The sequence below is a fragment of the Branchiostoma floridae genome, chromosome 14 (genome assembly GCF_000003815.2).
Source record: "Branchiostoma floridae strain S238N-H82 chromosome 14, Bfl_VNyyK, whole genome shotgun sequence".
Classification (NCBI taxonomy): domain Eukaryota; kingdom Metazoa; phylum Chordata; class Leptocardii; order Amphioxiformes; family Branchiostomatidae; genus Branchiostoma; species Branchiostoma floridae.
Genome location: NC_049992.1, coordinates 8,953,349 through 8,963,183, shown reverse-complemented (window position 1 = coordinate 8,963,183; position 9,835 = coordinate 8,953,349). Strand labels below are relative to the sequence as shown.

The 9,835-nt window shown below is 40.5% G+C and overlaps 2 protein-coding genes across 2 annotated transcripts in view; both read left to right on the top strand.

The window, feature by feature from the left end:
- Positions 1–1,930, top strand: part of LOC118430085 (chloride channel protein 2-like) — a 42,488-nt gene extending 40,558 nt beyond the window's left edge. Inside the window, exon 28 of the mRNA XM_035840794.1 lies at positions 484–1,930. Within this exon, the coding sequence (XP_035696687.1) occupies positions 484–714 (231 nt within the window). The 3' untranslated portion in view covers positions 715–1,930. The remainder of the gene's footprint in view (positions 1–483) is intronic.
- Positions 1,931–4,705: 2,775 nt separating this feature from the next.
- Positions 4,706–8,717, top strand: LOC118431006 (gastrula zinc finger protein XlCGF57.1-like). Its single transcript, XM_035842055.1, has 2 exons — positions 4,706–4,878; positions 5,939–8,717. The coding sequence occupies exon 2, from the start codon at positions 5,950–5,952 to the stop codon at positions 7,711–7,713; it is 1,764 nt and encodes a 587-aa protein (XP_035697948.1). The 5' UTR covers positions 4,706–4,878; positions 5,939–5,949; the 3' UTR covers positions 7,714–8,717.
- Positions 8,718–9,835: the final 1,118 nt, after the last annotated feature.

Below are 9,835 nucleotides of genomic sequence, written 5' to 3'. Positions count from 1 at the left end.
GAGTTCTTTTCACTGTTGTGGATCCACCATTGTCACTTTTCACAAAAGTATGGGAGGGAAATATTCTACGTTAGCTTTCAAATGCTTTCTTACTGGTACTTCCTGGGGATATCATTTTGATACTGTCATAGGCTCACTTAAGCTTGTGAAGATAAGACAGGGTCATAGTTCCTACCCACTACCATATCCATTTCCAATCACAATCTTGTAGAAATGTATGAAATCCAAAGTCAAAATCTTCAGTTCTATATATATAGGTACATCTTAGAAAAGGATTAGACCCAAGAAAGGTGATTACAGATTTCAGGTACTGAGTTCTTGTCACTGTTGATATGGTTCCACCAATGTTTGACAGTTCCACTGTTGTGATGTGAAAATAAGACAGGGTCGTTGTTACTGCCCACTACCGTCTCTATTTCCAATCACAATCACGTACTAACTGCCCTGCTTTCCGTGTTGTGTTGTCTCCTCGCAAACGTGCAGGTTCGGAAAGCGATTGAAGGTACTCAGGAGGACGTGATGGAAGCACCGAAGACTCAAAAGAGGAAAACATCCACCGACATTCGCATGTCAGACTTAGATCAGACAGAATCTTCAGAGGAGGAGGATAACCGCCTTATGTCGGACAGTAGCGACGAGGGCGCGACGAGACAAGAGTTTCGTTTCACCGTGACAGATGTAGACGATGAAGGCATAGAAGATAGCAAAGTATAGATGGACCATAGCTGTTCAATCTTCGGACAGGCTAAAAACTGTGAATTTATAGTCTGTAATGTTATGCATTTCATGTTGCAGCACAGGGTTCAAGCCAGCATCCGTCTTTCCGTCGTTGCACAGAATTTTGCAGCTGGGGACGGAAAAAAATTTTGGCCATTCTGTCCTCTGTGACGTAGGAAAATTCTCATGTAAAGTTATTAAACAAATGAAATTTTGCAAAGATCTCAGAGGGTCTTGATTTCAAAATTTTCTCGCCCCCCTAGGACCATTGTGTGGAAGCCTCTGGCGCTCAACAGGATTTCCGTTAAAAAATTAGGGGACAGAAAAAATTTCAGGCTGGCTAGAACACTGCATACACACTTTGTAATTCATGTTTAGCCAAATAGGTATATGTAACTGTTACTCTTCCAACTTATGTGCCTCTGATCTTAACTCAAAACTGAAAGGGCTTTGCTTCTTTGAGTTAGCAATTGTCACATAATGAATGAATCAATTGTAGTCCAACATGTAAAGCTACTTACATTTGATAACTTTCATGCAACTGTTCAGTATGATATCCAGAATTTCAATATATGATATATCCGTTCATACACAGGGAAGAGACACTTTGTAGAGTATAATTCTTATATCTTTGATAGATGAAAATTATCAGATGACTTTCCGTATGCCTATTACTGAAGTAGTGAATTGATGATTTTTGTCCATCAGTGATATTAATCATGGCTTAAGTTCTCTGAATCAGAGTTTTTATTGCATATTTGTATCACCTATTGTTTTTCGTACAGGGTGTAACAAAATGTTGAATAATTCACTTATTGCAATATTGTAATAAGAAGCCATTGGGCTATGTTCAATATGTGTGGATAAGTGCAAATACACAAAGAATGAAGTTCTAGATCTAGTGCCTAACTACATGTATATGGAAGTCCACTATTTATCTTGAGCATTTTGAGTTGATTTTAAGGTGCATATTGGATTTACATACATGTACTCTCCAAGAAGAGGTTGGTGGAAAGGATCGTGAACTTTTCCTTTCATCCGTTTTTTCATCTACCAATCGGAAAGATCGGTCCATAAAAAAATGATGAAAGAAAAGGATCACGATTTTTTTCCAACAACCTCTGCTTGGAGAGTAGGATTTCCATTTTTGAACGTCATATCTTTAGAATGTAGTAGTATTGACTCGCATAACTCAAAATGGACCGATCTTGACTGTCCATCAAAAAAAGATATTTCAGTCAAGTTATGCGAGACCAACTCCTTGTTAAAGTTTTTGTAGTCTTACGTGACATTGTACAATTGAAGTTGGATGGGCTATAGGATCTGTCTATTGTATAAGTTAAAACATTGTCATGTCATGAATCAATAGTTAACTCTCATTTAATCTCCAAGTAGATCTTGCAGTGGTTTAAGACAGTAACATAAGCTGGGGAAGGAGTTTAGCAGGCAGAGGAGTTTTATTCCCAGCTTACGTTACTGTCACAGTGGACCAGTCACAAAGTACATGTAGATAATTTATCAAAACAGGCCACACATACACGTACAGCAACACAATGACCACAGAGCATACACAACTAATACAACTCATGCAGAACACTCATTATGATATGACTAGCAACACCACAATGTTATTTTATTTCAGACAAAAAAATCTTGTAAATCTGTGTGTTTCAGGATTGACTATTTGACCCCCAATGGATGAAAAATCATAATTTTTGTGCAAAACCAATATGAATATGTCACTTAAAGCCTTTGTTTTATGTGTGTGTACAGATAGAGGCATGTATAAGCTCCTATGCCAAATGTAACAAATACTGTACAATGTACATTTGAAAATTTTCTAGAAGTATATGATCAGGTAACTGTAGAAAGATGCTGTTAATATGTAAAAGATAGCCATGGAAAGCTTTTCCATAGTTTAGACACTCTACTGACTAGGGGTGGGTACCGGTACAGAAACTTCAGGTCTAGGTCCGGTTCAGGTCCAGAGGATCAGGTCCAGGTCCGGACCTGAACCTGGACCTGATTCAATCTGAATCATACGAATGGTCCATTTTACTACAAAGAAATCAGTTTGGTGGAGTATTAGACTCACACTGGCGTTTTAAAAACCTAAAACGCTAACTGCACCTGTACGATTGACTGTAAAACTTGGTAGAAATTAATATAAACTAAAATCTGCTTCGCTCTTGTCATTTTCTTCCATGTGCAAGCGCCAAAACGTGTGAATTCCTGATCAAATAATCTGTTAATTTTCTTAAAGGTCCAACATCCGGTCCACCTACTTTTTTCAGGTCCGGTTTTTCTGGACCGGTCCAAAAAGAAAAACCGGTTTTGTACCGGTACACTGTACCGATACCCAGCCCTACTACTGACCCTTACATATGTACAGTGTATGTAAAATGCAACTTTCTTACCAAACTTGCACAATAGATGCAACTTCTTTATTTTGATAATAAAGACTTTTCATAGAAGATTTTCCTTTGGTGTTTTTTTGGGATCGGGAGGGCATTAAGACTGCTTTCATACATAGCAATTATTTGACCAAGGAGGTTTAGAAAAATAGATTGTTAACCTTGATTTGGCCAAGGAGTTTTAGATTTTTCAAATGTGACAGTACACAGGAATTGATTCAAGACAGCCAAAGTGTTAACATGCATTGGCATAATACCGGTCATATATAATAAAGCCTTATACCGGTCGATTAAAAATAGTGGAACTTAAAGAGATCTACACATGCAACAATAGTTATTTCTGAGGTATGCACACTTCAGACATCTAGGTGTCCAATACATAATTTACAAAGCATCGATAACAATGCATTCGAAGACAACAAGGCCAAAAGTTTTCAGGTCATTTTCGGGGCAGGCGAGCTCGTCGTGGGACAAACACACTGTCACGTTCATCGCCAGATTTGTAGATAATAATCACATGTGCTCACGGCACAAGACGAGCATGATTCAACAGCAATGTTGAATTTCTTTTGGTGACCTACAACTCGTGTAAAAGTGTGAGGAACCGTTGCATTATCACCCGGATCTACGGCTGAATGGGTCAAATTGAACGTACGCCGCCATTTTTAATGCTACGGCCAGCAGTAAAGTTTTACGTCATAGCGGTTGTGACGGACCAAAATTAAATGAAAATTCTTGTCAGTATACGCCCATTTTTTGTATGCTCATGCAGATTTTTGTTTTGTGCAACTACTAACAGGAAAGAAAGGAACAACAGAGGATGTATAAAGGTACATAGCGGCAGTTAATTGTGCCGTGTTTCGTTCGGCCGGTATAGTGCACCCCCTTCCAACCACGCGCCCGTTCTCCGTGCAATTCCGCGGTGTGTTCCAATTACGATATTATGTTTTTAGCAGGACCAGAGAGACAAAATAATTTACACAGAAGAAGTGGCAAAGGTAAGCTGTAACAGCAACATGTAACTGGAGAAAATGATGCGTTGATCATTTGCCAAATTAGCATTGCTTGAGAAATTGCAGTAAACCGACCGGTAAAATATGCCAATGAATGTTAGATAGAGACGGGTCGGTGCCATACCATTCAGCAGGCAAAAAATCTTAATAGCAGGTCAGAGCAAGGGTCAGAGCAAGAGTTGGATTGATGCCAGGCTAAGAATTTGTGAACTTTCACAAAACAGTATGGGAGGGAAATATTCTACGTCAGCTTGCAGCAAGGAGGCTTGAATTTTAACCTCCTTGCTTGCAGATACTTGCTTGCAAGTTGGGTGTATGTTTTTGACATCGTCACCTCATGCGGTAGTCACATGTACTGCAACCTCTTTACTATGAAGTCTTGGAAACAATGCATGCCTGGCAAATATGCACCATTATAAAGGTTAATTATGTCACCATTTATAAATATTTGAAGTGATGTTTCAAAACCCGAGTCATAATTTCCGATAATTTTAAATTCTCTATCCGCACTATTTTACACTGTCACCATCCAAGTTTAGTCGCGGATGAATAACTGTGTACTCCGGTCGCTTGTTGTTCTGTTGAGGAGAGGACCGGACGCAGATGTGGAGATAATTTCAACTCTTGAAGACAGTGAAAGTTTGTGTTATTGAAGGCGCTAAGTCGATCCATCTGGAGACATCACGCTCAAGATTCAGCATCAAAGACCCATTTGTATCTGGGAGACGTCGCTGGTAAGTACGAAAAGCATCTGATTTCCTTTATCAAAGAACGCGCGGCGTGATCGAATGATCATGACTTGGGAAGTTTGTGGTTCTCCTTGAATTTTTGGTACCGTCTTGAAGACTGGCCATCACAAAAACCTTACATCTAAACATAATGTTAGGTAAACATAATGTACTCTAGTCCGATTGTATTAAAATTATTTTTTAAACCAAGCGAGCCCAGGGCCTCCTGGGGGCAAAATGTCTCGAACCGGAATTTTCTAGCAAGAGTTTTCCGCGCCCCCACATCTGGTTTCCATAGGGGGGGTTTCCATCATCTCCTCCAGCATGCCTTTGTGAATAGACCCAGGGAAACAAGTGCTGTTGAAAAAAGCTGGCGTTACGGCGACACGATTGTTTTTCGGAAATTGAAATTCGTATAACCATTCTGGTGTAAAGTAATTTAGGGGGTGAAGAAGGAGGACCTAGCCTCCTTGAAGTGAATATGAGATGGTCCTAAAAAAGGAGGGTCTTACTCTTACTACTGAAGAAGACTAATTAACTACATGTAACTTGTAATACTTTTTTTGCATGGCATAATTTCCAGGAAGTTTTTTTTTACCCCTGCTACAAACAAGAAGTTGTCCTAGTCATAAAGTCCTAGACATCTGCCAATCTCCCAACGAACAATGATTCTTCAGACTTCATGTTTGACCGTATGTTGAGTCGCACTGATAGGGGCATGGAGTAATTGATACCGCTGTAAACAAGTGTTGTAATATACAAGGTCACCAATGATGACGCCAGCAGCTTCGTTAAATGTCACATGTTTCAAACAAAATGGCAGCAAAACTATGCTACCCAGATAACGGTTTATATTTGTGAAAATAAGGACGTTTTCTGTGTGTTTACTTTACTGTTACAACCTGCGGGTGATCTCTAATAGAACACCCATAACACTGTTTATGTTTACCAGTTACTACAACTGCAACCTTGTCATTTACTTTGTAACTTCATTGTGTTTTAAGCTGGCATGAGTCTCTCATGATAAAGGGGGTAGAAAAATAATTGGTTACTTTTATCTTTACAGATTTAGTCATCATGGCAACTAGTGGAATCAGCTCTGATGTCATTGAAAACAGTTTGGAAGGAGAGTTTGCTGCCACAATTGTGACTGCAAAACACTACAAATGTGAGGAGTGCAGCAAGCAGTTCAGTTGCCTGAGTAGTCTGAAGATTCACATCCGGACTCACACAGGCGAGAAACCTTACCGATGTGAGGAGTGTAGCAGACAGTTCAGTCAGCTGGGCAGTTTGAAGACTCACATTCGGACTCACACCGGTGAGAAACCCTACAACTGTGAGGAGTGCAACATGCAGTTTACTACGACAGATGTTCTGAAGAAACACATGCGGACACACACTGGAGAGAAGCCATACAATTGTGAGGAATGCAGCAAGCAGTTTACTGACCAGGGTAATCTGAAGAAACACATGCGGACACACACTGGTGAAAAACCCTACATTTGTGAGGAGTGCAGCAAGCAGTTCAGACATATGTCTAGTCTAAAGCAGCACATGAAAACTCACACTGGAGAGAAGCCTTACAGGTGTGAGAAGTGTACCAAGAAGTTCAGTAGGTCGCATCATCTGGAGGCACACATGCGCACTCACACAGGGGAGAAACCCTACAGGTGTGAGGAGTGCAGCAAGCAATACCGTCAGCAGGGTGATTTGAAAAGACACCTGATGACTCACACCGGTGAGAAACCCTACAGGTGTGAGGAGTGCAATAAACAGTTCAGTCAGAAGGGCAATCTTAAGATCCACATGCGAACTCACACAGGAGAGAAACCGTACATATGCAAGGAGTGCAGCAAGCAGTTCAGTCAGATAAGTGATCTGAAGACTCACATGCGGACTCACACTGGAGAGAAGCCCTACAAGTGTGAGGAATGCAGCAAGCAGTTTACTGACCAGGGTAATCTGAAGAAACACATGCGGACACACACTGGTGAAAAACCCTACATGTGTGAGGAGTGCAGCAAGCAGTTCACTGCCAAGGGAGGTCTGAGGATTCACATGCGAACTCACACTGGGGAGAAACCCTACAGATGTGAGGAATGTAGCAAGCAGTTCAGTGACCCCGGGCACTGGAGAACTCACTTGAGAACTCACACAGGGGAGAAACCCTACAAGTGTGAGGAGTGTAGCAAGCAGTTCACTACCCTGGGTAGACTGAAGATGCACATGCAAACTCACACCGGGGAGAGACCATTCCAGTGTGAGGAGTGCAGCAAGCAGTTCACTAGCTGTGGTGGTTTAAAGAGACACTTGCAAACTCACACAGGGGAGAAACCCTACAAGTGTGAAGAATGTAGCAAGCAGTTCACTACCCTGGGTTATCTGAAGATTCACATGCGAACTCACACCGGGGAGAAACCATTCCAGTGTGAGGAGTGTAGCAAGCAGTTCACTAACTGTGGTAGTTTAAAGAGCCACTTGCGAAGTCACACAGGGGAGAAACCCTTTAAGTGTGAGGAGTGCAGCAAGCAGTTCAGTCACTACTGTAGTCTGAAAACTCACATGCGGACCCACACTGGGGAGAAGCCCTACAAGTGTGAAGAGTGCACCAAGCAGTTCACGAACCAGGGTGATCTGAAGAAACACATGCGAACTCACACCGGAGAGAAGCCATTCAAGTGTGAGGAATGCAGCAAGCAGTTCACTATTCTGAATACTCTGAAGATTCACATGCGAACTCACACAGGGGAAAAACCCTACCAGTGTGTGGAGTGCAGCAAGCGATTCAGTCAGCTGGGTAGTCTGAAGAATCACATGCAGACACACACTGGAAGAGTGTAACAAACCCTAATAGGAGATTGGCCATCTTAAGTTAAAAGACATCTGGAAACTTGCTTTTGTCTTCACAAATGTCGGACTTAAGAAAAGAAAGAGAACTGCAAGATACATTTTTCCCTCCGTTTTTATGTGACAAACACTGTCACATATCAGAAACATGAAGGCACAGAGAAAGAAAATCTGTTAAATGTTGTTACCACTAATAAGTTTTAATAACCTAACAATATTTTTTAATCAGTCAGCTGGACATACAGACTCACTGAGTGATATAGCTTATAGTAGTTTCTGTAGTTTTGTTGAAGTTCTGATATTTTTTTGCACAAAGAAACGTTTTCATGTTGTTGCTGTTAAATTAAAGTTTAGTTCTAGACTTCTAGTAATAATGTAGCTATTAAGACCTTAGGACTGAGGTGAGGCTTTTTCTTAGCACGTTAATTTTATCTAACACAGCTTTCCATATTCTACTTTTTATTAAGCTACAACATGTTTGATAGGTCTTTCTTATTCTATACAGTATAGTGTGCTCTTACTCTTAGCTATGAATGCTAATCTGCATCCTTTCACTTAGGTTTAGATTTTAATGTTCCTTTTTTATTAATGAATGTTTGATTAGTTTATTTCTTTGTTTCTATTAATTTTCAAGTTCTTATCTATGTAGTATATTTTGTTGTGTTTAGGTTCATAGTTTGAGTTCAGAATGGTAGTGAATAGATGAAGAGTTCTTTTCTACATTGTTGTGTTAGATTTAGGCCCATAGTTGGGATTATGAATGGTAGTCAAAAGAGAAACCAATTGCATATGATAAAGCCAGGTTATTACTTTTGTCTGCCATAACGATATAGCGCTAGCTGCCATTTTACAGTTCAACAGTCAATTCCGTAAAGTTTGATGACAATATATAAAGATAGCAGAAAGTCATTTGTATGGGCATTTCAGTTGTATTCTGTAGAGTTAGAGATGTTGATGTCACATATATATGTTCAAAATAAAGCTTTGTGTTTGATGTGCATTTGTCTCATCTACTTAACTTATCGTATTAGAGCAAATCTGCTTCTTATCACAAATGTATAACAAAGTACCAACGAACATCACTTAATTTTTATGCCACTGAAATTATTTTTGTTTTTCCGAATTTAGTAAAAAAAAAATAGTTGGACAAATTTAGACGACTTACTCTTCCAATCAAGAGTCTTCTACCACTAGAAAGGAATAAACAAAGCATGTCCAGAGCAGGAGCTATCAGAATCACAACAAGCAATAGGGGGCCTAAAATCTAAACATATCGAGGTCTCATAAGACATAACGTTCACACCTTCCCGCATTAGCCTCCATAGCAGGTTCTCTGAGGCCTTTTTAAGGGTCATAATGCATTTTTGCTGGCCATTTCTTTTTGTACTGTGTTGCTGATTGCCGGCCTTATCTGACTGCCGGCAATCAGCGACCCAGTTCAATAAGAAATGACCAGCAAAAGAGAATTATGGGCCAAAAAAAGACATCAGAGAGCCTGCTATGGAGGCTACCCGCATGGATGTCAAATATGAAGATAATCCAAGCAAGCATTCTCGAGTGTGACGACCGCAGCATTGCCTCGCTTTTAATCATGGCCAACTTGCACAATAAGGTAACGAAATGGTAAGAAACAAAGGTGCGCCAAGTGTCCTCACTGATCTTCATATGATCCCTGACCTGAAAATTGCATAACTTGCAGGGAGTCAATTCGTGAGTCTGTTTAACGCATACATTTTTGTACTCCGCTAGCGCTGTCGGGGGCTGCATCTGGCCTCTCTGTACAGGGGGCGGTTGGATGTTGGGCGGGCTGCTAGAAGGGCAATTTAATCAGGCTAGAAAACAGGTAGCAATATGAAAACTAGCATTTAGCTCGAATACAGCACATAACAATGTAGCGATGGAGTCTGCAAGTGCGAGGAAGGCTACCTCTTCATCAGTTTTATTGATGCGGCAGTTAGGTTAGCTTTAGTTTAGAGTGCAATTGTATAGATGTGATTTGTCGTTTAGTGTGTCATAGACAGGCAGCATCCGCTGGTTTGTAAAACTGATGATAGGCGATTATACCGGATGACCAATGATGATTCGAACAGCATTCCAGTTGATTACGCGAAAATGT